Source organism: Coptis chinensis, chromosome 4 (genome assembly GCF_015680905.1).
Source record: "Coptis chinensis isolate HL-2020 chromosome 4, ASM1568090v1, whole genome shotgun sequence".
Lineage (NCBI taxonomy): Eukaryota > Viridiplantae > Streptophyta > Magnoliopsida > Ranunculales > Ranunculaceae > Coptis > Coptis chinensis.
Genome location: NC_141459.1, coordinates 101,060,337 through 101,087,007, shown reverse-complemented (window position 1 = coordinate 101,087,007; position 26,671 = coordinate 101,060,337). Strand labels below are relative to the sequence as shown.

Below are 26,671 nucleotides of genomic sequence, written 5' to 3'. Positions count from 1 at the left end.
AAATTGTGCGGGTCAACAACTTTTGATACGGTGCGGGTCGAGCGGCTTAACGGGTCGGGTTTGAACATAAAACTTACACCCATAATCCGACCGCATAAAAACGGTAGCGGAGCGAGGTCTATTTTCGAGTCGGTGCGGTTTGGGTGGAGGGTGAAGACCGGATACCCTACCGGATGATGATTCAATGGTTTTTTTTTACACTCATAATTGGTACACATGTTACAGCTGTAACATCTTTTCTTATTTATATATTTACGCAGATGCTGTCTTGTGTGATAAAGGTAGATACACAGATTTACAACTTTAAAGACAATTGGAACCCTTTTACAACAATATGATTAAAAGATCAATCTCGGAACAAAGAGGCTTGCATAAAATCATACCGTTGTTTCAATTATAACAGTAACCAGATTGAGCATGAGTATGGCTGATATTATGTATCCGAACATGGGGCCCCGCACAAAGTCTTTCAACTTTTCAGTTAATGGTGCGTGATAAAATGGACATTTCTCAAACAATGACGGCTGCAAAACAGAAAAAGAAAATGCCACATGCCAATCAAATCCTCTTGTTTTTTACGAAGTATACATTAGCAAATGTCAGAAAAAATATCTTAAAATATCTTGATTGAAAAGTTAATAAAACTATTGAAGTATAAACAAATATTGAAAGGATTCACTTACTGAAGCGTCCTTTTGAAATCTCCAGGCAATTGCATTCCAAAGATCATTAAATTCATCCAAATTAATCCACATGTGCAATAAGTTTAGGAAATGTCAGTGAGAATGACAAACTGAAACACTACTAACCAAGGGACAATAACCATTGGAAAACATTTTTGAAAATTGGAAGCTCAAAAAATGTTTTATTTTGTGCTCAACATTGGGCAGAGCTCTTTTTTGAAATTGAAGTATTGTGTTTCCCTTTTATCTCCTTTCTTCGTTATTAACTAAGTTATATTAACACAGACACGTGTGTCCGTATCGGACACGGTGTTTGACATAGTGAAATATCAAAAACTGAAAAATATCACACACAATGTGTTCGTGTGTGTGTCCGATATGGACACGTCGATACATATCCAACACGGATTATTTTAGAAATATAGCGTGTCCATGTAACAAAGGTTATTAATAATAGTTTTCTTAATTTTGAGATTATTAATCCCACTATAGGAGTTTTAACAGCCTCGCTAAATAATTTATAAGTTCTTGGGCTCCCCTCATTGCCATTTGGTCTCAAGATACCTTCTAGTCTCAAAAATCAGTTTTCAGAGGTTTGACACAATTACCCTTATCACCGTCACCTCAGCACTTATTCACCCTATTTTCACCGTTTTGGTGAAAAACAAGGTGAAATTGTGCAATGCAAAGGTGAAAAAATATCTTGGACGAGATGTTGGATTCCGTCTAGACGTAAAAATCGAAAAAATGTTCCGGACAGAATGAAATATCCCATCTGAAATTTAAAAAAAAACCGAAAAAAAGTCGAAAAATCATACGAGACGGCATCCAACATCCCGTCCGAAAAAAAAAACCCATTTTTAAAAAAAACACGAGATGGAATCCAACATCCCGTCCGAAGTTAACAAGTCAGCCACTATCTCGGTGATGAGTTTCACCTTGAAATCAACTGGGGACAATAGTCACCAGTTATTCACCACTGCATTGCACAACCATTTTGGCCAAAAGCTGGTGACTATAGTCACAAACCCCTGATATTCACCTGCATTGCAAATGCTCTTAGAGGACACTTGGTGGAAATGGTGTTTTCACTAAGCACCCAAGTTGGATACCATTGGTTGCAAACTTGCAATTACAGTGCAAAAAGGGTGAAACCTTATGTACCATAAACAGCAAGAGATTTGAAACAGTACCAACTTCTAGTCACCACTCACCACCACAAAACTTGATTGCATTAGGTTGATAGTATGCTAGCATAGAAAAAAACAAAAAACTGAGAAAAGTAACATGAAGAACGTCTCCGTCTATTATGTGCAAGTGTGCAACTACATAGGTTTTTCCTGCTTGAAAAATAACTGTTTTGATGTTCTGTTATCAGGCTTGCATGGAACAATAAAAGAGTAGAGTTTGCAAATTAAAAGATTGAGGTACTACTGGTACAAAGAATATTTGTGGCAGAAAAACGAGCATTACCTGTACTTGTTCAGTTCTTCAAACAAGCGAATGCACTGATCTTTGTCAAGAAACCCTTTTTTCTGTTCATAAACGTGAGATCAGCACAAATACAGCAAGATATGTAGCGACTACGTTGCTTGAATGAATTAAATGAGTAAGAAGATTGTAAGGGGGATTTCCCGCTTATGTCCAAGAGACACGTGGAGCGTGAAATACCATGAGCCTACAGGCCCTCGTAACAGAACGATTACCAGATCAGATCTGGGATTAAGTGAACTCGTGCTGATCAAATGACTTTAGTAGCATGTGCCTGTCGCGTGATAAACCGCCTCTAGGTTAATATATTCTCCGAGTCGTTTGGAACTGATATAGACAGTTCCTAAACTGATGGAAATATAAGAGAGCGGTACATGATGGTAAAGAAGTAATCTTGGAGCATATCATAAGAGTTGCCCCTTTGGGATAACCTTCTATCTAGAGAAGGGATAACCTGATTCTTTTCCCTAGTCTTTTCTATTTTTTCTCCCCTTCTCTTTAGGGTTTCCCCCCTTATTTATACTTTGTTCCTCCATAGTATGCGCTCTTCCCTTGATCTTTCCTTCCATCCATCCGTCTTAATGAACCCACGTGTCCTCTCTGACTTCGCACACCTATCCCTTGTACCCCTAGTCCGCGATGACCCTTCAGCCCATGGGCTCTTCCGAACATTTGGGCCCAATCATCCCAAATCGGTCCATAACAATAGCCAAGAAAGGAACTCACACCGAACAAGATGTTGTCCAGAACTCCAGATACAGACTTCCTAATGAGGTGGATTCATAATAGGAAAGGAGAGTCCAAAGAGGGAAGGGAACTCTCATGAGGTGGAATAAACCCTAACCCTAAGACTCCTAAAGCCTTCCCTATAAAAGGTAAAGGGATTCACCCTCATGAACCACGCGTAATAGGGTTTGATTCCTCTAACAGTTAGGGGATACGTAGGCAGCCATTAATATTGGTTCAACCATTCTCCCATATCATCACCATCTCCTTCTACTACTAAGTTCCTCTAGTCCTGCATCACACGGTCTAGTAGGGGATCGTGGGATAATCGGGAAAACCTCCACAAAGATTATTAAAACAACAGCAACAACAACAACAACGCAACACACATACACACACACACATTACTGAAACAACCACCACGCTTCATAATATTCCATTCTTGTAGGTTTGTAAACAAGTTACAGGTTCATATAGAGTCATGAACGTCATGGTTCCCCCACATCAAACCCCAAAGCTTACTGAACTGCCCTTCCAAAAAAGAATAAAGCATTTGAACCTACATGAAGAATAAAACACTTCAAGTAATCTCTTTGCACAAATCAAACAGCTCAAGAAATAATCTCTACTCTCAGAAATTTTTCAAGATCAGATGAAAATTTATATTACACGGAGCAGCAGTGTGGGTCCCACTGCCGCTTGATCTCATTGCTCCTTTTTGTTCTTGCATCTTATGATGTGGAAAACTTAACTATGTTTGGATTGGATGCAGCTTTTGTTATGCTAAGGCTACCCCATAGGATCTCATCCATTTACCAAAACAAATACTTTTGATAAACTCCCCTAGAGACATGGACAATCTTTTCAAAGAATAAACAGTTGCAGATCTACATATCTCCAAATTTATCCATAAACTGGGTACGTCTAGAATTCTCCACATTTTAACCAGCATTAGGAACATTCATTAGATAAGGGAAAAAACAGAAAAAATTAAGCATGAACATGTATTCGTGGGAAGAAAAGATCAAACAATGTCACTTTACCTATGAAGCAAAGGGAAAGAATAGGCATTCAGAACACGAACTTGAAAATTGTGACAACTACAGAATACAGACAAGAAAAGAAGAAAACTGTACTGTCAAACAAACTTACATGAGTATCAATAAGATTGAAAGCTTTTTCCATGATGCTTCTCCTCGTGGAGTCCATCTCAGCAACTTGCTTAGCAAGCTGCAATAAGTTACACAAATGTGTCCACTTCAGTGTGCAAGGCATATTTTCTTCCCCGGTACACTAATTAAATGAAACAGTGCACGAAGTTGGATTGACAGACAATTCATGGGCAATTTTAATATTTTATAGAAGCAACAACATACGTAGCAGTGGGCCCCTTATTTGCGCCTGCAAGAGTACATAAGAAGAATGGAATATCTACCTGATCTTTGAAGCTATCATACACAACGGCAAGAATCAGATTGGTGATGAAGTACACCCCCAATAGCAACACAGGGAATTCCAGAGAGACTCCCTGAAAAAAAAAAGTGAAAGAATATGAACCCAGCAGTATCAAAGAAAACCAAAAAGAAAAGAAAAACTGAACTTGCATTAGAAAACCAAAGGCATGCAATTTATTCTATCTATTTATTTATTTTTTCAAATTTCATTCCCTAACCCCTTGAGACCCCTTTTCGTTGGTGAATGTGGGAATTGTCCCCAGAACTTCCAGCACAACCTCCCCAAGGCTTGACTAGTAGGCAACTGGATGAAAAATGGTTGTGAGAATCTTCGAATCGCATAGTGGCCGTGGTGAAGAATATGGGTTAAAGAAAAGTTTTCTGAAAGTTCTGCTTCTTTATTTGAACCGTAATGTTTGAAGTGACCTGTTAGAGTTCTATGGGACGTTTCCAGAAGACTTCTTCCTCACCCGGATATTTTAGGATGTAGAAGGTTAAAACTAATCAAGGCTGTATACTCTTTTTCTCTCTTCTTCTCCTGATTGTCTTCTTCTCTTATCCAATAACTAAAAGGGTTATTTAGGCTCCCCAACCCCAATCAAATTTTGATCCAGCAATGTGACATCTTATTGTAGGTAGGGGCATCTTCAGATAACAGATTGAGTAGAGTGAGATACGAGGATATTCTGTCAGGGTTGGAGAATATATTGTTTGTATGATCATGCTCATAATCTTCTTGTAGTATGACATCCTTGGTCGTGCAACATTATCAATAAAATGTTGTTTTGGTGATAGCTAAAAAGGATGCTCCAAATATGATCATTAGAGCAGAGGATGCTACTAATCCTTCCAAAAACAACATAGAACAATTACTCGGACATTTAATCACTCCAGGAAAGTCTCTACAACTGCTATTAGGAGAGAAAGACTCCAAAAATCTGATCCGAATGTCACTCAATACTCAATATAAAGAAAGAGAGAAACAAATGCGAGGTTGTCCTCTTCACTTCTCGACAATGCACGCTTGTTAGCATTTTAATTTTCTCATCACAGTTAGATCTTGTCAAGAGGTGTCTTCCAACTAAAGAATGTCACGCTATAACAATAGAAGGTAGACAAATCTTGTACTTCATTGGTAACTGGTGCAAATTAGTCCCAATTTGCTCGTAGAATGTTTTTGGCCAGCCAAGTGTAATAAAACTTAAGGTGAAGAGTTTGGTGTTCTCAAAGCACCAAATCCTCCTCCCTGAAACAAAGCCGAATCAAAATTCTTGAAAGATTTTATTCAAAACTAAATACCAATGATTAAGACTGCTTGTCGACGTAAAAAGCCAAGTGATCTCAGTCCCATTTCACAAATGTAATCAACTACGAGAGCTTCCTTCTTACTAGAGAGGGAAAATGAAGAAGTGGTTGAAAAGAAATTCAACAAATTGAACTCTGAAAACAAGTGCAGAGCTGTCGCTGATTTACTGACCTTTACATCATTTCAAATATGAAAATTAAGTGACAATTGGATTGAATTGAATTCGTCAAAGACTTATCCCTTAGTTGTTGGTAGACAAAGCTCTATCTTTTATCTTAATACTCCGACATTATTGGTCATGCCAAGAAGTATATAGTTTTTCTTTTTTCAATGTAGAATGCGCTTTCGTAAGAACACGTCCTAGATATAAAAAGAGAACAAAGGAAATTTCCCTCGACACATATAAGCAGTATATGCAAAGGATAACTTACTTGTAGGCAGGAATCCACACATCAGGGTTGTTGGATGTGGTAAATAAAACAAACATTTGATACAACGTCGAGCCATAGGAATAAAATAGAATCTTCCCCTGTTGAGTATCTTCAAAAATAGTATACGCTAACCAGCTACAGAATAATGTAAACAAGAGCCCAAGAGCCTGTATTACAAGACAACAATCAATCAGAGTATATACAAGTTCTAACTCATTTAGGAGCTTTTGGGAGTGTTTTATAAACAAGAAAGTCAAAGTCTCAAAGAAGAATAGAATATGGCAACCTGACAAAGATTCAAATGGTAATGAGTATTTTACCAAGACATTGAGGTACATGCCCATCATTCCAGATAAGGTGACGGTGCAAGCTCGTAATTCCCTGTAGCAAAAAGAACTGAAAAAGTCAGGTGCCTTGCCCATAAAAAGATGAAAGATATGAATCTCAAAACTCTGATCCCCCAGAAAAAATGGAGATGGATTAAGTATCAGGATAAAATGCCTACCTTCATATAAATTCAAAGTATAACATATCAATTATGCCTGCGCTAACTAGGTCATTCAATTTGTAATTAACTTATCAACGTTGCTTTTGCTGCCTGAGATGATCATTTGTTTGTTTATGAGTAAATTGATACATATTGGAAGGGGGGAATCAGTCCTAGAAATATATAAAGACATTTTGCCATGATGTTGCTATATAGGACTCTCTTTCGTATTGAGAGGTCTCACTGATCTTGGAGGGTGGTTGTTATTATTTTATATTTTTTAGTTGTTTTCTCTTGTACTTGTAATCATCACAATCTACTCTGATAAACCATCATTACACCGACGATAGGAAAATAATTCAGAATTAATAATAGAAAATATTATAAAATCTCAATGGTAAACAGGTAAACAGCAATGTAAGAAACTTTATACATACCTAATATTTAAAACAAAAAAGACAATGTGAATATATGGAGCTATCCTCAAAGGAAGAGAACTAATGGCAACTGGGGACAAATAGAGAGCATAGATCAACATATCAGCAATCAGAATGAACAAGAAAATGACCTGAGAAAGGGTGGAGAACATCACCAAACAGGACAAAAATCTAAATAGTTAATCAAAAGTTTCGAACTTAATAGTGAAAGATACATGAAGGTGTAAGACAAACACTGCTCTTACTCTCGTGTTGCTTGGAATTGGGAGCATTAACCAGAGGCTATGTTATGAAGAATATGGAAGAAAGGGAACAATAGGGTGTTTGAGAACACGGGCTTCAAAAATGGCTAAGGAGTAAGGACTAAGGTCATCATCTAAGGCAGCAATGTTTAATGGGGTTCAAGTGGTCAAAGCTATGAAAGAAATTGGTAAGATGATATACCCTGTTATGTAGAATAAATATACAATCTTATAGGTTCATGTTAAAGGTGGTCACTGCTGGTTATTGTGGAGTCAAAAAATGAACAGAACACATGATGCCAGTTGATAAATCATAGAGAACTGAAATGTCCAGAAGAATTATGGAGATGATCTACCTTCAATTTATTCAATAGGCTTTTCCAATAGATAGTCCATCCTTCATATGCAATTGGAAACAAAGTGTGAATAATGAGAATGATGAGAGTTATGCCCTGTGAAAGAAAAAATAGAAGTAAATTTACCTGTGACAACTATGCAAAAGCTAGATTTTTGGAGATCAATAAAAGCAAATCCCATGCTATAGTTATGACAATTAGGTTGATAACTTCCAATTAACACCATCAGACGTGCCCACAAAGTACCTAAATTATGAAAAATTCGTTGAAGATATAGTTCCCTCCTTTGATTGGTATGAAAACAGATGATAATAAACTAGTGCAAAGCTATACATCAATGTGTTCGGACTCCCCACTATCGTGGCTGACCCCAACGTCATCAATAATAGGCCCAATACCTACTCAGCAACATCGTCAAACAAGAAGACTATTTGTCCAAGTACGATGCACCACAATGAGATAAATATCAAATCACATTAGAAGATCATCAATCAATAAGTTTAAGTTCTATCCAATCACTATCTATTGTAATCTATATAAGACCTTCCAGGAAAAGAGGCAAGAGGGCAACTCTTATTCTCTTCTTCTCTCTCATGTAATCTCCAAGCAACACCATTAACAAAGATCAATGTGGATGTATGCGCCTTTTCCGAACCACGATAAAATCCTTGTGTTCCTTTATTTATTTATGCATTGTCTTTATTATTTTAAGTTTACTGTTCAATTTCTGGTATTACCACTATTGTTAATTCTATTGTGTTTGACCCAAGAAATTGTGTCGAAACACAATGCATTTCCTACAACACCCAAATTACCTCTGTCAGTATATAGGACTTGTTTAGATTTATTATTTGACAATTCGGAGACATGTGATATGACTAGATAAGTTTAAATCACAACAGCAATATGATGTGAACATAGTAGTCAAGTCTTGGTCAAGTCAATCGGTGCATGCAATAGGTCCCCTTTATTTTATTTATTTTGCTTTACTTTGTTATTTGCTAATAAGGGCATATTAGTAATTTTCATTGGTTAGCTGAGAAAACCTTACTTATAAATAACGGGATTGTTATTAGGTTTAGGGAGTTTATTTTATTATGTTATTGAAAGAGATTAAATAAAATAGAGATTTTTAGGGTTCTTGATTTATTCCAATTAGAGTGCGGATTTAATACAATTGTTGCTAACGCCAATTGTTAATCCCCATTACAATATCACAGATAGATAACTCGGTACAAATTTGCATCTTCATCTAAGACCCAAACTGTAAATGTATATGATCAATGTTCTCCACATGTGAAAGCCACCAGGCACCACAAACGACTCCAAATAGATGGTACTATAATCCATCAAATAACAGAACTCATGCCAGAAAAGTACTATGACACCACAACTTGGTCGCATGACGTGCTCACGAGCACATGCTACGTTGGATGCACATTAGGTTCGAGAACAAAGCCTTCAAAGATAAGCCACAGCTCAAGCTTTATAGGGATCTAATACCTAAGAAGCTTTTATGAATTTCAATTACAACACATCATATTGGAACTTTTGGGGCTTCTAAACCCTAGAATTTCAGTATTACTGTTTTGATCTTCATCTACATGTTGTTTTATGTTCATAGTGTCTATTAATTTACTGGTAGACAGTACTCCGTGGAGTTGTCTTGTATCCGTTATCATTCTTAAAATTTGGAGCATCCAACTGAAAAGTGAAAACTAATTGGCGGTGAATGGAGAGGCCCAAGAGCTTGTATCCTGTTATGCAAGGCATTCAATGTCCATATGGGACTATATCAAACATTTCAACACACTCTTTTACTTGAGCCTAACACGTGGACAAACATACTTGGGAGACATGGAGTACATGGACCATTTGGGCCAAAGTAGTATAGTCTACTGTGATACCACCTTGTTCGACTTGGAGCATCCAACTCAGAACCTAGGTTACATGGACACGGCAATATCCAAAAAAATATGTCGCAACCATGTCGACACACCTAGACATGGCTAGATACGACAATATAATATCCCCAGTCGAATAATTTTGGGTTTCTTACTATCACAGTTCTAAAAGGGCATCTCATCTTAGAACTCTAATAATTATTTATAGAAAAAAAAAAAAAAAAAAAAAAAAAAAAAAAAAAAAAAAAAAAAAAAACACCACATTTTACCAGAACTTAATGGTAATAACAACTTAGCAAATAATGAGAAGTTGTTAGTTCACGACAATTTACAATTACTCTAACCTCGTAAACAAGAGACTGTGCTTTGGTTAAGTACGGCAACTGCCCGAGAAAAAAATAATCTCTGTCGTTACAAGAGTGTGCAGTGTACCTTGTACACCATAGAGGTTTCTGCAAAGATAATTGAAGACAAAAGCAGAAGAATGTATTAAACATATTGCTGAATGCTTATCAATTGAATATATAGTGAGAAGTACTGAAGGAAATTAGGACTGGGATCAATGCAGAACCAAAAGCAAGTTTTTTTTTTATTATTTATTTATTTATAATTTGGAGAACAAACAGTATAAAATGATTAAGTTTTTTCTCTCATTTTCCAACAAGACCCTAAACCATCTCCAATGGCAACACGAAAAAAACAAAGAGACCGGAGCTAACCTCAAAGAAATTTAGTGCTATCAAAACAAAAAGGTTGAGGGACCACAGTATATCACATCGAATATAGAAGAAGTAGAACTTTGCTGCATGTTCAAATCTAGTATCATTAAGAACTTGCTCAGGTAAGCCAATGCCATCTTCAGCCTGCAAAATGTGTTTTCAACCAAATACAAAAAAATAAACAAGCACAGCATTACCAAAAATAAATCATATTAGCATCACATTTTCTTGGTGGTTGAAAACTATAACTGATACACATTGATGCAAACACACTTAAACAGTTAAACTTATTGTAATATTAGTCCTATTGGGGATATACTTGGGCCCAACCTATGTACACTGTAACTCTGTTATTATAAATAGAGGATGGGTCTCCCTTTGAGACCTAACTTTTACTATCTCTCTTTCTACATGGTATCAGAAAAAACAGGAAGAGAGAAGTGAGGAGATCAAACCCTAGTCACCACCCTTAGCCACCACCCTAGCCGCCACCCCCTTCCTTCTTCCCCCGGCTCGGGCAGGACGATATTGCGCTGACTGCGGCCATCGAGTCTACTTCATCCGAAATACTGACTTCAGGTGCTGCCTCCTCTTGTTTTCGGTAGGTTTTTCGGCGTTTATCACAGTTTTTCGGTATGTTTTCGGCGTTTATCACATTTTTCGGCGGGTTTCGGCGATTATAACTTTTTTCTCACATCAAGGTACTATTCTTTGCACTATATCCCTTATCATGACGGATAACGACTCTAAAGGTGCGGATGATGTCTCCTTGTTGAATAATTTCTCTCTTTTTGAAGAAAATTACTACCGCTTCTTCTTAATGGGCGGAATTTCCACTCTTGGGCTCGTTACGTTCGCTTATTTTTGGGGGCCAAAGGGAAGATGGATTGGCTTGTTCCCAACAAGATGATTTGTCCAATTAATCTGAGACTTACCTACAATAGTTGGTCCATGACCAACCTGTATGATTCTAAGTTGGTTGTTCAACTCTATGGAGTCGATGTACATGAGATGTTTACCTTTTATGAGATTTGTTGATGGTTTGTGGGCTGCTCTCTCGAAATGTATGCTACTACGAACAATGAGGTTGAATTTATGAGCTCGAGTGAGTGAGTTGGGTTTTACACAGGGGCTCTTTTTCGTCTTAGCTTACTTTGGGTACTTGAAGAAGTCACCGGGAGGAGCTTTCTACTTACACTTCCCTATCCGATATTCGGTATGACACCTACTATTATGGCGCTTCTTGAGCGTGAGGAGAAACAGAGAGTTCATCGGTTCCTTATTGGTCTATACTCGATTTTGAAGCCATTCGCGACTCAAGTTCTCAATCGCACCTCTTCCATCTCTTGGTGGTATGCCATTATTGAGAAACATGAGCATCGTGTTCGGATTACTTCTTCTCCGGTGGTTTCTAATGCACCGCCTACCGATCGGATGGCGTTTGTTGCTCTTACTTCGACCCCGTGGGTCTTCATTGGCTTTCGTTCCATTGTTCCATCAGGGAACACTTCGTGGACGCTTTTGTGATCATTGCGAAGGCGTGGCCACCTTATTGATAGTTGCTATCAATTGCATCGTCGAGCTTCGTCCCAAGAGGGGGTCGAGGGGCTTAGGAGGCGACAAGCCTCGTATTGCGACTATTGCGATATTTCGGTAGTTATCATTGGGGGAGTTTCGAGGATTCGGGACTTTTACCCAAAGACAGATTGATCGAACTTATGCATGCTATGTCTCTAACGTGGGGGACATCTAGTACTTACGCCATGATGCCGCCACAGTACACCCATCTGCGTTCCATATTAGTTTCCGCCTCCATCCGGTTGGGTCCTTGATTAGGGGCAAATGATCATACGATTTGGTGAGTCTAGATTATTGTCGATAGCACACCCTTTTCACATCATGTCCGCTTGCGGATGGCTCATACACCACTATTACCCGTAGTGGTACTATTTGATTATCCCCCGCTATCTCTTTAGAGTCGGGCCTTTACATGTTCCTCACTTAGCACTTAGCCTTTGTTATCCGTTAGTCGTCTTTGCTAAAGATTATCAACGATTACATTGTTTTCTTACCCCATTCTTGTTATCTTGAACCCGAAAGTACGAGGCAGATTTTTGGCGGGGCTATGAGCATCTTGCGGGACTATACTACTTTGGAGATCCCCCTTGTCCGATGCAAGACTTTTCCACCAATGATCGAGTTTGCATGCTAGTGTGTTGCTCGTGTCGGGCCGTTATTTGTTTTTGGCCGAGTCTTTGAAAAGTTGGCATGCTCGGTTGGGCCATGTCAACTTCAAGTATCTATGTACTTTATTTCTGAATTAATAAAACATGCAAAAATACTCTTTTCATTGTGATACTTGTTCTTTGTCTAAACATAATGCGTGTAATTCTTATATTCCTCGCATTTCTAGATCTCCTTGTATGTTTGATGTGATTCATACGGATGTTTGGGGCCCTTCTCCTGTGACTACCCTCTCGGCCATAGTACTACTTCGTGACCTTTATAGATGACCATACTTTCGGTGTACTTGGATCTATTTACCCGCAAAGAAATCTGAAGTTCTCCCCTGTTTTCACTTTCGGTTTCTCCAACTCATTAAAACTTCGGTTCAATATCGTGGTTCGCGGACTTGGTCCGATAATCGCGAAGGAGTATGTTTCAACGAATTTGTCGCCCGTCTTAACCAACGGGGTATCCTTCAAAGAATCGACCGTCCTTATACACCGAAAGCAAAATGGTGTTCTTTGAACGAAAAAATCGGAGTCTTATGGATGTAGTTCGGTGTTTGTTGCAAGGTATGCATGTTCCCGATCCCCCACGGCATTATCGCGATTCTTACATTTGCTTAAACCTTGAAAAACCGCACACAAGTAGAGTTCTTAATGGTAAGGCCCCCTCTTCAAGAGTTGATATACCCGGTGTTTACGTTTCCCATTATTCGGGTGTGTTTGGTCGTGTTTGCTATGTTCATGATAAGAGTCCTACGCGAACCAAATTGGATGATAAATCCATTCGGTGTGTCTTTCTAGGATATTCCCCTATGTCCAAGAGGTATCGTTGTTATCATCCACCTAGTCGTCGCCTCTATCATACCTTGGATGTTACATTTGTCGAGCATAGTGCATATTTTGGTCCTTATACATCTGTGCAGGAACCTTTGTCTTCCCGGAGAGGAGGCGTCTTTTTGTTTATCCTATTCCTGTCTTTGATACTCCTCTGGTGGTCCCTCCTACTAAACCTTTACAGGTGTATACTCGTCGCACTTCTACTCATGCTCATGCTCTGCCCACTGCCTCAGGTAGCATTCCTTCACCTTCTAGTGATCTACCTATTGTGATTGCTCCTACTGTTGACTCCCCTATGATTGCTCCTATTGATTTCTCCGTTGTTGAGCCCCTCGATTTCCTTCCGGGACCGGGCATCCCCGGACAAATCACGTTTTCCCACTAACCATCCTATCAAGTAGGTTTGTCTCTTTATCGGGGTGTATCTGCTTCCTATCAAACATATCTGACTTCGGTTTCCTCCATTCGGATACCGCGATCAGTTTCTGAGGCTCTGTCAGATCCACATTGGGTAGCCATTATCTGCGGTGAGATGATGACCACTCGAAGCGTAATCGGACTTGGGAAATGGTTGCTTTACCTCCCAAGACTCGCCCTGTTGGATGCAAATGGGTTTTTACAGTGAAGTACTTGGCAGATGGTACAGTTGAACGATATAAGGCCCGTTTGGTTGCTAAGGGATTTACATAGGTACCTGGACGTGACTTTGGTGCGACCTTTGCTCCGGTAGCCAAGTTAAAATCTGTTCGACTTCTTATTTCCCTGGCTGCCTCTTATGATTGGCCTCTTTATCAGTTGGATGTGAAGAATGCCTTCCTTCACGGAGATCTGGCTGAGACGATTTACATGGATCCCCCACCAGGCTTTCGTGGTGAGGGGGAGTATGCTAGGAAAGTTTGTCGACTCCGTAAGTCCTTATATGGGCTTAAGCAGTCACCACAAGCCTGGTTCGATGGATTCGTGAGGTTGTCTTCTGGTATGGATTTACCGGTGCCACTCGGACCATACATTGTTTGTTCGGCGGAACTCACGGGGTTAAACTTATCTGCTTGTATATGTGGACGACATTATTATTACAAGAGACGATGCATCAGGCATTGTACAAATCAAGGAATCCCTTGGGAAGTCTTTTGAGGTTAAAAACTTGGGTCCTCTACGTTACTTTCTTGGCATTGAGATTGCACGTAGTCCCAAGGGAATCTCTTTATCTCAACGAAAGTATGTTCTAGATCTTCCGACCGTCTGAGGGGATCTTTGGGTTGTCGACCGGTTTCTACTCCTATGGTGCCTAATGGTAGGTTAGTTGCGGCGATGGACCATTATTGTCGGATCCATCGACTTATATTTTGCCTTGTTGGACGCCTTATTTATCTAGTTAATACTAGACCGGACATTGCCTATCTTTGTGAAAGCAGAGTTAGTCGGGTTCATGCATGCTCCACGTCAATCTCATATGGATGCAATGGAAGCATATTTCAAGTACCTAAAGTCTTGCCCGGCTTAGGTCTCTTCTATGCGGCCGGTTCACGGGGTCCCTTAGAATGCTGCAATCGATTTCGATTATGGAGGTTCTATGGACGATCGTTCCACTACCGGCTTATGTGCTTTTTCGTGGGAATCACCTTATCTCATGGAAAAGCCGTAAGCGATCTGTTGTCTCGGATCATCTGAAAAGCCGAGTATCGTGCCCCTAGCTTTGGGCACTTGTGAGATTATGTGGTTGCGATCTATTTTGGGAGAGCTTGGTTTTTGATCACGGATCATCCAGACTTCATTTGTGACAATCAAGTCGCCATCCATTTAACCGATTTCCCCTACATGAGCGGACTAAGCACATAGAGATTGATGTGCATTTTTCGGGGAGAAAGTTCGTCTTTGGGATTGTCTCTCCGATCCTTTGTTAGGACTAAAGGCGCAGATTGTCGATACTCTTACCAAACCCGATTGGGACCTCACATCTTCTTATTTCTTCCATTGGTGTTTGGGTCTATTGGATATCTTCGCACCAGCTTGAGGGGGAGTATTGTAATATTAGTCCTATTGGGCCTATACTTGGGCCCAACCTATGTACACTGTAACTCTATTATTATAAATAGAGGATGGGTCTCCCTTTGAGACCTAACTTTTACTGTCTCTCTTTCTACAAAACTCATTACAGATCACCAATATAAACACATCGCGAACTACTTTACAACCTAACATGTAAGTTACATCTTCCATTTTTGCACTAAGTAGGACTACAGATGGCACTTACAATTACCCCAAACTCCTAATTTTTACCAATTGAAATCCATAATTCATATCATTACCTTAATGCTTAAGCAATGTTACTTATTCTATTTACTTAAGTAATACCAAATGTTTTCTTAGTCAAATCCATCTTCTTTCGGGGAGGAAACTGCAAATCTTAAATAACATAGTAATGGACTTGAAACAAGTTCTAAAAACTCAGCATGTAAGACTTAAAGTGCATAACGAAGTTAGGCAGCAATTTATCCAAATTCACCTCGTCTACCGGAAAGCTTACATAATAGTTTTAAAAATTCAGTGATTAACATTTGCATATATACTGCACACCGATAATTACATTGATCAACAAATGAAAATTCAACAATTTCTTTCACAATTAACCTATGTTGCTTCTCAATCTAGTTCAAGAACAAAAATGTGTACAATGTAAATAAACTAGAAAATTCTTGAGTAATTTTAATCAATTCCATTCACAACAAGAAGAAGATTTCTCAATTCTTAGCTTGTTAATGAAAATTGAAGAGAAATGATAAAAGAAAAAAACTGACCAGATCAACAAGTGCAGCAGCTTTTTGGTAATGATTACCATAAGCAATTGCATCAGATTTCCGTCCCTCTCCAAGTTGAGAGGCAAAAGCCATTAAAGGTTTTTCATTTATATTATTTATGTCTAACAAAAAAACTAAAACAAACTCGCTTATGTGGATAAGTTGCTTGGCTGTATCAATATGGTATGTTTCATGTATACAAAAAATCAAATAGCCACATCGTTTTTCCAAAAACACTCTCTCGCACAATTTCTCTCCTTCTCAGTGCTCTCTCTCTCGGTTCATTTTCCTTCTCTCTAATTTCTCTCCTACCACTCACCATTGTTGAGAATGCTGCCCATGCTAACCCCAACGTGCGCGAATTGAATCGGTTTCTTTCTCACTGGAAATTGTGTGACCAACCCCACAACTCCTGGGTTTACGTTCCGAATTGGTCTCCTTCTCGTTTGGTTTCTACTTTCTATTGCTAAAGGTAATCAGTAACTTTTCCATTGCTTTTTGTTCCATTATTTTTTGGGGTTTCCCTTTTACCCCCCATTCTTTATTCATTTGAATTAAATACTAACTTTGTTAGATTATAAACTGAGCAAAACTGGATTTTTTGGTTTCGTTTGACTCTGCAAGTGGTAAGCTTTCTTTGTTTTTTAAATAACAGTCGGTCCTCCACCTATAATGGAAGTTATTTGTCTAAACTTCCATGGATATGATATTCTGTGTAACATTAAGGTGGTCTTACTTATAGGAATGCAATCTGCAATTTTGCATACCTTCAATTTAGTAATTTAGATGGGAGCTGTGTGCTATAGGCAATTACCTATACGGAAAAAAATAAATACCTTATGCTTTCAGAGGAGCCAATAAAGTGCAGCCTTTAGAAACATATGAACTGACAAAGCTTGTGTACACTTATAAAATAATGGTGAAGGGCCTCTGTGATGAAGGGAAGTCTATGTCTGGGATTAGATACCTGGACAAGATGGCTAAGCAGGTGGGTTGTGTGGCCGACAAAGAGATTTGTGGAAGCTTGTAAAGTTTTTGAAAAGATGTTGGGGCACGGATATTGGCCATCTGTTGTGTTCCGAGGGTAGGAGTTATGAAGTTGTGTTGTGGTTGGAAGAGATGGCAAGCCAAGGTAACTGCCCAGATGTTTGTGTATGGAATTCATTGGTGCAAGTTGTGCGTTCTGAGTCAATTGAGTTCTATGCTTCTGCTGAGATGCTTCGACATCTTACTACTACTCCTTCTGAAGTTTGAGAGAATAGATGTATTATGTTCTAGTACATATTCAGGGAAGAGGGACTACAAGCCTGAGATAGGTTTGATGCGCCAAAAGTTGAAGATAAGGGAAGATAAAATAGGTTATGAAAATGAAGCAAGTCATTGAGTGTTGGATTTAGGAATAATGTTCAGATGCAGTTCAAATTCCTACGATCCAAATTCATTTATCAACAAAAAGAATGTATAATTAGAAATCTTTATTAAGGGAGAAACACTTCTAAATTTTGAAAGAGTTCAAGGCTTCAGTTTGTTCCAAAGGCCTGCAATGAGGCATTGAGGATTTTTTTTCCTGAAGGAGTTGAAGGCTTCAGTTTGTTCCAAAGGCCTGCAATGAGGCATTGAGTTTTTTTTTTTTCCTTAAGGAGTTTAGTTGAGCCAATCAAGGCTTGTTCCTTGCAACAGTGATAAAGTCTCCAAAGTTGGCGCTATTGTTCCTTATTGACTCTTTAGCTATATTTCGCTGTGCATAAAATGTAAGATGCTTTTTTCTTTGTGTTTATAGCTGCTAGCACAACTATCACCTTCTTAATTCTTAGTTAAAACATGTCTTAGTTGCAGGCCATTTAGGTTAGGTTAAAAGAAGTGTATGGGCTATGAAGTAGGATTTGGTATCTATATCAAATTTAGGTACTATTAGGGTACTTTGAAACACTCAATTTGTTATTATGTCCAGCTAGCCTTTGTCCTATTTTGAGTGTGTTAACAGGTTGGCAGATTTTTATTTTATTTTGTTTATATTTACCTTTGGTTTATATTGAGAAGTCGCATAGTTTATGGCTTTTTTTTGGAGAGGGTGTAAATTGACTCTTAGCTGTTGTCTGTCTGTGCACCTCCCCCTATAGTTTCTCTCTTCATATGCTTCTCATTTCATCTTCCTCCTCTCACTCTCTTTGTTCTCCGTCCTTTTCTTCATTTCCCTCCTCCTCTCATCTCCTACCCTTGCAAGTTGCTATGCTCACTTCCCCACTGCTAATGCAGTAATTCTAGTAAAGAATTGGGTGTGGAGAGAGTACTAAATTTTTTTAGAAAAAATTAGTCGTGTGGAGAGAGAGTATGACGAGTATTACTTTTTTGTTTTTCTCTCAGAGACTAAAAATGACACTAACGAAGAAAAAAGAAGTGGACTCGGTGATTAGAGATACTATTGATAAGGTCCTCGTTCTTCGTTTCGGAAAAGCGTCCGACCTCGTTTGTCTACAGCTTGATGATATCGTGAGTTTTGTGAGTTTCGTTTACTCTTTCATTTTTCTTTTTTGGATACTTATTACGTTTGATAATTTGATTGTGTTTTGAAATATACTAGCTTGAAAAATCGGTACGAGAAGTATCGAAATTTGCTAGCGTGGCATTGGTGGATATTGACTCGGAGGACGTTCAAGTTTATGTGAAATATTTTGATATTACTTTGTTACCATCTACGATATTTTTCTTTAATGCACATCATATGAAGATGGACTCGGGGTAAATTTTTTCTTATCTTTGCTTTTACCATATTGTATATATTATGTGATTTTGTATGAAAATAAGGTTGGTTACTTTTGGGATACTGATATTCAGGACGGCAGATCATACTAAGTGGATAGGTGCATTTCAAAGAAAGCAAGATTTCATTGATGTTGTTGAGGTATGTTATTTGAATTTAAATTGAAAATTGAAATCTGTTTAGGGATTAGGGTAAGTTAGGAATGAGTGCAATGATCATTCTCATGTATCTTACTATTTGGTGGCTACTGGGTGCTTTAGCAAACAGCTTATTTCTTTTGCGTAGTATGTGTGTATATGTATTCTAAGAATTTCTAAACTTCACATACTTTGTTGCAGGCAATATATAGAGGGGCTATGAAGGGCAAACTCATTGTGAGTTGCCCCCTTCCGCCAGAGAGGATACCAAGATTTCAACTTATTTTCAAAGATGTGTAATTGGATAAGTGAAATGTTGTTAGTTCCCAACTGTGTAAGACTAAGTATTGATTAATTTCCCTTGATCACTTATATTTGGCGCTTACTTCTCTCATTGTTCAAGCAACCAATGTTTTTGTAGAAGTGTTAGACCTCCTAGCTGTGATTGTTCTCAAAATATTTGAATAACCATTTATAGATAGCGTTAACTCAGAGTCTCAGACATCCTAAGTAGATTATACTATCCAACTGTTTTCTATCTCAAATGTTCTGCCTAACAAGTTCTCCCATAGCCTTGGAAAAGGAAATACATCGTACTATCTTAGTCACTTTTTAGTGTTGTATAAAGCTATATTTCCAAGATCATCAAAGTGCAAAAATTAGATAAGTAAAAAGTGTAAGAAAGTGATTACATCAACAAATAAGTTTTTGTTGTTTAACATTTCAGATTGACATTACTGTTAGGACATTGTTCTAAGTTGAAATAACTCAGTAGTGGCTAGTGAGCATTTAAACTTTTGTTTATTTATTTTGATCTGCAAAACAAGTGTGATGTAGAGTGAGAGATTCACGCTACAAGTGCTACAAACAACCATACGTAGACTAAGGCTCTATGGCACCCCACCTACCTATAAGACCTTCTAACTTCAAACCCCTAACACCCAATCCACCCCTACATAGACTAAACTAAGGCTTTGCGGCTTGACATCCCTTCTTTAAGAGAGTCTTATATCGACTATATATCAGAGTAGTGAGTATTTAAACTAATAACTAATACCAATTTTCCTCGTGCTTTTTAGTGCGCATGAATCTGTGCTTGTGATCACTTATACATTTAGATATATTTTGTTTTGCATAAATTGAATAATCACTCAGATTTTCAAAACCTAAACAATTGTGCAGTTTTAGGTTGCATCTGACAGTTCGACCATATGTGTGACTCATACATCTATTCTAAAGTTTGAGAGAATAGATGTATTATGTTCTAGTACATATTCAGGGAAGGGGGACTAGAAGCCTGAGATAGCTTCGATGCGCCAAAAGTTGAAGATAAGGGAAGATAAAATAGGTTATGAAAATGGAGCAAGTCACTGAGTGTTGGATTTTGGAATAATGTTCAGATGCAGTTCAAATTTCTACAATCCAAATTCATTTATCAACAAAAAGAATGTATAATTAGAAATCTTTATTAAGGGAGAAACACTTCTAAATTTTAAAGGAGTTCAAGGCTTCAGTTTGTTCCAAAGGCCTGCAATGAGGCATTGAGGTTTTTCTTTTCCTGAAGGAGTTTAGTTGAGCCAATCAAGGCTTGTTCCTTGCAATAGTGATGAAGTCTCCAAAGTTGCTGCTATTATGCCATATTGACTCTTTAGCTATGTTCCGCTATGCATAAAATATAAGATGCATTTTTCTTTGTGTTTATAGCTGCTAGCACTCTATCACCTTCTTAATTCTTAGTTAAAACATGTCTTAGTTCCAAGCCATTTAGGTTAGGATTTGGTATCTATATCGAATTTAGGTACTATTAGGGTACTTTGTAACACTCAATTTGTTATTATATATGTCCAACTAGCCTTTGTCCTATTTTGAGTGTGTTAACAAGTTGGCAGATTTTTATTTTATTTTGTTTATATTTTCTTTTGGTTTATATTGAGAAGTCGCATAGTTTGTGGCTTTTTTTTTGGAGAGGGTGTAAAATAACTCTTGGCTGTTGTTTTTTCTGTGCCCCTATAGTTTCTCTCTTCATATGCTTCTCATTTCATCTTCCTCCTCTCACTCTCTTTGTTCTCTGCCTTTCTCTTCATTTCCGTCCTCCTCTCATCTCCTACCCTTGCTAGTTGCTATGCTCACTTACCCACTGCTATGCAGTAATTATAGTAAAGAATTGGGTGAGGAGAGAGTACTAATTTTTTTTAGAAAAAATTAGCCGTGTGGAGAGAGAGTATGACGAGTATTACTCTTCTGTTTTTCTCTCAAAGAATAAAAATGACGCTAACGTAGAAAAAAGAAGTGGACTCGGTGATTAGAGATACTATTGATAAGGTCCTCATCCTTCGTTTCGGAAAAGCGTCCGACCTCGTTTGTCAAACAGCTTGATGATATCGTGAGTTTCATTTACTCTTTTATTTTTCTGTTTTGGATACTTATTACGTTTGATATTTTGATTGTGTTTTGAGATATACTAGCTTGATAAATCGGTACGAGAAGTATCAAAATTTGCTAGCGTGGCATTGGTGGATATTGACTAGGAGGATGTTCAAGTTTATGTGAAATATTTTGATATTACTTTGTTACCGTCTACGATATTTTTCTTTAATGCACATCATATGAAGATGGACTCGGGGTAAATTTTTTCTTATCTTTGCTTTAACCATAATGTATATATTATGTGATTTTGTATGAAAATAAGGTTGGTTACTTTTGGGATACTGATATTCAGGACGGCAGATCATACTAAGTGGATAGGTGCATTTCAAAGAAAGCAAGATTTCATTGATGTTGTTGAGGAATGTTATTTGAATTTAAATTGAAAATTGAAATATGTTTAGTGCTTAGGGTAAGTTAGGAATGAGTGCAATGATCATTCTCATGTATTTTACTATTTGGTGGCTAGTGGGTGCTTTAGCAAACAGATTATTTCTTTTGCGTAGTATGTGTGTATATGTATTCTAAGAATTTCTAAACTTCACATGCTTTGTTGCAAGAAATATATAGAAGGGTTATGAAGGGCAAATTCATTGTGAGTTGCCCCTTCCGCCAGAGAGGATACCAAGATTTCAACTCATTTTCAAAGATGTGTAATTGGATAAGTAAAATGTTGTTAGTTCCCAACTGTGTAAGACTAAGTATTGATTAATTTCCCTTGATCACTTATATTAGGCGCTTACTTCTCTCATTGTTCAAGCAACCAATGTTTTTGTAGAAGTGTTAGATCTCCTAGCGGTGATTATTCTCAAAATATTTGAATAACCATTTATAGATAGCATTAACTCAGAGTCTCAGACATCCTGAGTAGATTATACTAGCTATCCAACTGTTTTCTATCTCAAATGTTCCGCCCAACAAGTTCTCCCATAGCCTTGGAAAAGGAAATACATTGTACTATCTTATTCACTTTTTAGTGTTGTATAAAGCAATATTTCCAAGCTCAAACTGCGGAAATTAGATAAGTTAAAAGTGTAAGAAATAAGTGATCACATCAACAAATAAGTTCTGTTGTTTAACATTTCAGATTGACATTATGATAAGCGCATAAATATTATATATTTATGCTCAATTTTATATTAGTTAGTCCGTTTATTTTATTTGTTTTATTTAGTTAGCGTATTTTTTATGATGGTGCAGGAATTGGAGTTAATTTGATTAAATGTATCGAAACTAGCGAGATTCAAGATATCAGTGTGTGAGCTCCTAATATTGGGTGTTCAGTTCATTGGAGGTGCCCTATGATATTGGGAATATACCGTTTGCGTGTCTGCTAATGAGAATTGAGGCGTTATTGGGTTGGACTTGGTACCTTAGCACCTAATCATTAGTAGAGAAACAAGGCCAGAGACTATGGATAGGAATATTGTCAAATGCACGTGAAGAGTACAAACTTGTGAACTAGGGGCCAACGTCTAAGATGTTAGTATTTTGGACCCACTCAAATAGAAACCCATGTGCCCATTTTCTTAAACCTTACCTATATTTTAAACTTTGTATCACGAGGTTTCTTTTTATCCTTGCCTTTGATTCTCTTGGACCGGCCTAGTACCTAGTTACTACTTAAAACTCTTGTGAAGCAATCCCACCAGATGCCTACCTACTCCCACCACCACCTGATCACCCCTTATGTTTTCCATCTTTGTTCTCTTCCTTTACGAGCAGGAGACCGATTCTTACGAACCAAACCCAAAACCCCATCTAATCCCCTTACAAAAATTAGCCCACACCATATCTAATCTACCACTATTTTAGTAAAGCCGCACCTTCTAATCACCCATGGGCTTAAACCCTTATTTCTAATTCCCTTTTTGGTAGAAAAACAGTATCCAATTCATAATGAGAGACGTGAGCAGGTCGATGTTTTGGTTTCCAATTCGGTTCCGAATCACTCACATATGTTCCACCGAACTCTATTGGACCTAACCAAACCTCTATATATACAAGGGGAAACAAAGGAGAAGGGGCGGACCACAACACAAGACAGAGAACGGAGAAAGACAGAAAAGTGGAGCTCGAGTTAGGACGCGGCTTAAAGCTTGGGGACAGAACGAATTGGAGGAGAAGACTTCAACGCGAGACTACGGTTTTTGCAATGATTAATTCTTCTATTAATTTCGTTTTTCTATTCATTGTTATGTATAGCTAAACTCCAAGTCTAGGGCAGATGAAACCTTAGGCTAATGTTTGTCTTTCTTTGGGATTAATTTCGATGATTTCCAGTTAGTTTAAATTGCTATATTCTTCTAGTTTCATGTATTGATAGCTAGCTTATATCTTTCATATAGTATGTCACGCATGCTTTATAGTTCGATATTCGTTGCTATTAGTTAAGCCTGTTTTAACTGTTGACATCAAATTTATATATTATTCGTGCCATAAACAGACGAGTAATTTTTTGAGTTTGATCTGTAGTGTCGAAACTTTAGAAGATACATATTTAGTTAAGAGTTGTCACGATTATATTTTCGAGAAAGCAAGGGTTACCTTTCCCTCGTGCTACTCGTATAAAATCTAGAATATTAAAATTACTCCTAGAAATATAAACAGAAGTCTAAGGTGGATTCAACAGTCCTAGAATTCCCTCCATTTGATAAAACCCAATTATTTTGTTTATAGCTTTCGTAGTTTAAATAGTTTAGTGAGTAGTAATTCAACTTTCCATAAAAAGAATATTGTTCGAATTAGGATAAATAATCAGTTAGTACTTAGTTGTTCTAAGTAGCAGTCCCTGTGGGATCGACCCGTCTGCCGCAACTATTTTCAACGATAGTTGTGCGCTTGCGGTTTAATTAGGGTTAGATTAGTCTATTAATTTAGACCGACTAATTTCCTATCAAGTTTTTGTGCGCTGCCGGGAAAATTAGATAAGTTAAAAGTGTAAGAAATAAGTGATCACATTAACAAATAAGTTCTGCTGTTTAACATTTCAGATTGACATTACTGTTAGGACATTGTTCTATGTTGAAATAACTCACTAGTGGCTAGTGAGCATTTAACCTTTTGTTTATTTATTTAACAAGTGTCATGTAGTGTAAGAGATTCACGCTACAAGTGATACAAACAACCATACATAGCCTAAGGCTCTATGGCACCCCACCTGCATATAAGACCTTCAAACTTCAAACCTCTAACACCCAATCCACCCCTACATAGACTAAACTAAGGCTCTGCGGCTGGACATCCCTTCTTTAAGAGAGTCCTACACCAACTATGTATTAGACTAGTGAGCATTTAAACTAATAACTAATTATAATTTTCCTCGTGCTTTTTAGTGCGCATGAATCTGTTCTTGTGATCACTTATACATTTGGATATATTTTGTTCTACACAAATTGTAAAATCACTAAGATTTTCAAAACCTAAACAGTTGTACAGTTTTAGGTTAATCTGTTCTTGTGATCACTTATACATTTGGATATATTTTGTTCTACACAAATTGTAAAATCACTAAGATTTTCAAAACCTAAACAGTTGTACAGTTTTAGGTTGCATCTGACAATTCGACCATATGTGTGTATACAGCTATTCTCAAGTTTGAGAGAATAGATGTATTATGTTCTAGTACATATTTAGGGAAGGGGGACTAGAAGCCTGAGATAGGTTTGTTGCGCAAAAAGTTGAAGAAAGGGAAGATATAATAGGTTATGAAAATGGAGCAAGTCATTGAGTGTTGATTTAGGAATAATGTTCAGATGCAGTTCAAATTCCTACAATCCAAATTCATTTATCAACAAAAAGAATGTATAATTAGAAATCTTTATTAAGGGGGAAACACTTCTAAATTTTGAAGGAGTTGAAGGTTTCAGTTTGTTCCAAAGGCCTGCAATGAGGCATTGAGGTTTTTTTTTTTTCCTGAAGGAGTTGAAGGCTTCAGTTTGTTTCAAAGGCCTGCAATGAGGCATTGATGGTTTTTTTTCCCTGAAGGAGTTTAGTTGAGCCAATCAAGGCTTGTTCCATGCAACAGTGATGAAGTCTCCAAAGCTGCTGCCATTGTGCCCTATTGACTCTTTAGCTATGTTTCGATGTGCATAAAATGTAAGATGCTTTTTTCTTTGTGTTTATAGCGCCTAGCACAACTATCACCTTCTTAATTCTTAGTTAAACCAATTCTTAGTTGCAGGCCATTTAGGTTAGGTTAAAAGAAGTGTATGGGCTATGAAGTAGAATTTGGTATCTATATCGAATTCAGGTACTATTAGGGTACTTTGAAACACTCAATTTGTTATTATATATGTCCAACTAGCCTTTGTCCTATTTTGAGTGTGTTAACAGGTTGGCAAATTTTTATTTTATTTTGTTTATATTTACCTTTGGTTTATATTGAGATGTCGCATAGTTTGTGGCATTTTTTGGAGAGGGTGTAAAATGACTCTTAGCTGTTCTCTGTTTGTGCCCCTCGCCTTATAGTTTCTCTCTTCATATGTTTCTCATTTCATCTTCCTCCTCTCACTCTCTTTGTTCTACGCCCTTCCCTTCATTTCCCTCCTCCTCTCATCTCCTACCCTTTCTAGTTGCTACGCTCACTCCCCCACTGCTATGCAGTAATTCTAGTAAAGAATGGGGTGTGGAGAGAGTACTAATTTTTTTTAGAAAAAATTAGCCGTGTGGAGAGGTAGTATGACGAGTATTACTCTTTTGTTTTTCTCTCAGAGAATAAAAATGACACTAACGAAGAAAAAAGAAGTGGACTCGGTGATTAGAGATACTATTGATAAGGTCCTCGTTCTTCGTTTCGGAAAAGCGCTCGACCTCGTTTGTCTACAACTTGATGATATCGTGAGTTTTGTGAGTTTCATTTACTCTTTCATTTTTGTTTTTTGGATACTTATTGCGTTTGATATTTTGATTGTGTTTTGAAATATTCTAGCTTGAGAAATCGGTACGAGAAGTATCGAAATTTGCTAGCGTGGCATTGGTGGATATTGACTTGGAGGATGTTCAAGTTTATGTGAAATATTTTGATATTACTTTGTTACCATCTACGATATTTTTCTTTAATGCACATCATATGAAGATGGACTCGGGGTAAATTTTTTCTTATCTTTGCTTTTACCATATTGTATATATTATGTGATTTTGTATGAAAATAAGGTTGGTTACTTTTGGGATACTGATATTCAGGACGACAGATCATACTAAGTGGATAGGTGCATTTCAAAGAAAGCAAGATTTCATTGATGTTGT

At 37.6% G+C, this 26,671-nt stretch overlaps 1 protein-coding gene, 1 long non-coding RNA gene and 2 pseudogenes across 5 annotated transcripts; 3 read left to right on the top strand and 1 right to left on the bottom strand.

Annotated features, from left to right (window-relative positions):
• Positions 1–219: 219 nt before the first annotated feature.
• LOC147506297 (two pore calcium channel protein 1-like) lies at positions 220–16,215 on the bottom strand (annotated as a pseudogene). Its single transcript, XR_015193682.1, has 11 exons — positions 16,103–16,215; positions 10,237–10,380; positions 9,862–9,969; positions 7,614–7,709; positions 7,016–7,146; positions 6,412–6,472; positions 6,092–6,258; positions 4,336–4,428; positions 4,053–4,130; positions 2,157–2,218; positions 220–524 (listed from the first exon to the last, which is right to left on the bottom strand). The product of XR_015193682.1 is annotated as a two pore calcium channel protein 1-like (transcript).
• An 82-nt stretch (positions 16,216–16,297) lies between these two features.
• LOC147506296 (uncharacterized) lies at positions 16,298–19,494 on the top strand. Of its 2 annotated transcripts, none has more exons than XM_086558519.1 (5): positions 16,298–16,574; positions 18,467–18,592; positions 18,684–18,841; positions 18,938–19,004; positions 19,202–19,494. In XM_086558519.1, the coding sequence occupies exons 2-5, from the start codon at positions 18,476–18,478 to the stop codon at positions 19,298–19,300; spliced, it is 441 nt and encodes a 146-aa protein (XP_086414645.1). In that variant the 5' UTR covers positions 16,298–16,574; positions 18,467–18,475; the 3' UTR covers positions 19,301–19,494. The 2 variants fall into 2 exon arrangements, with proteins under 2 accessions (XP_086414645.1, XP_086414644.1); XM_086558518.1 differs by having other exon boundaries at positions 16,300–16,574; positions 18,467–18,601.
• A 1,771-nt stretch (positions 19,495–21,265) lies between these two features.
• Positions 21,266–22,166, top strand: LOC147506295 (uncharacterized; annotated as a pseudogene). The gene is made up of 4 exons (XR_015220783.1): positions 21,266–21,370; positions 21,466–21,623; positions 21,720–21,790; positions 21,985–22,166. The product of XR_015220783.1 is annotated as an uncharacterized LOC147506295 (transcript).
• An 868-nt stretch (positions 22,167–23,034) lies between these two features.
• On the top strand, positions 23,035–26,671 carry LOC147506294 (uncharacterized). The gene is made up of 4 exons (XR_015193683.1): positions 23,035–25,522; positions 26,138–26,263; positions 26,355–26,512; positions 26,609–26,671. It is a non-coding gene; the product is annotated as an uncharacterized LOC147506294 (long non-coding RNA).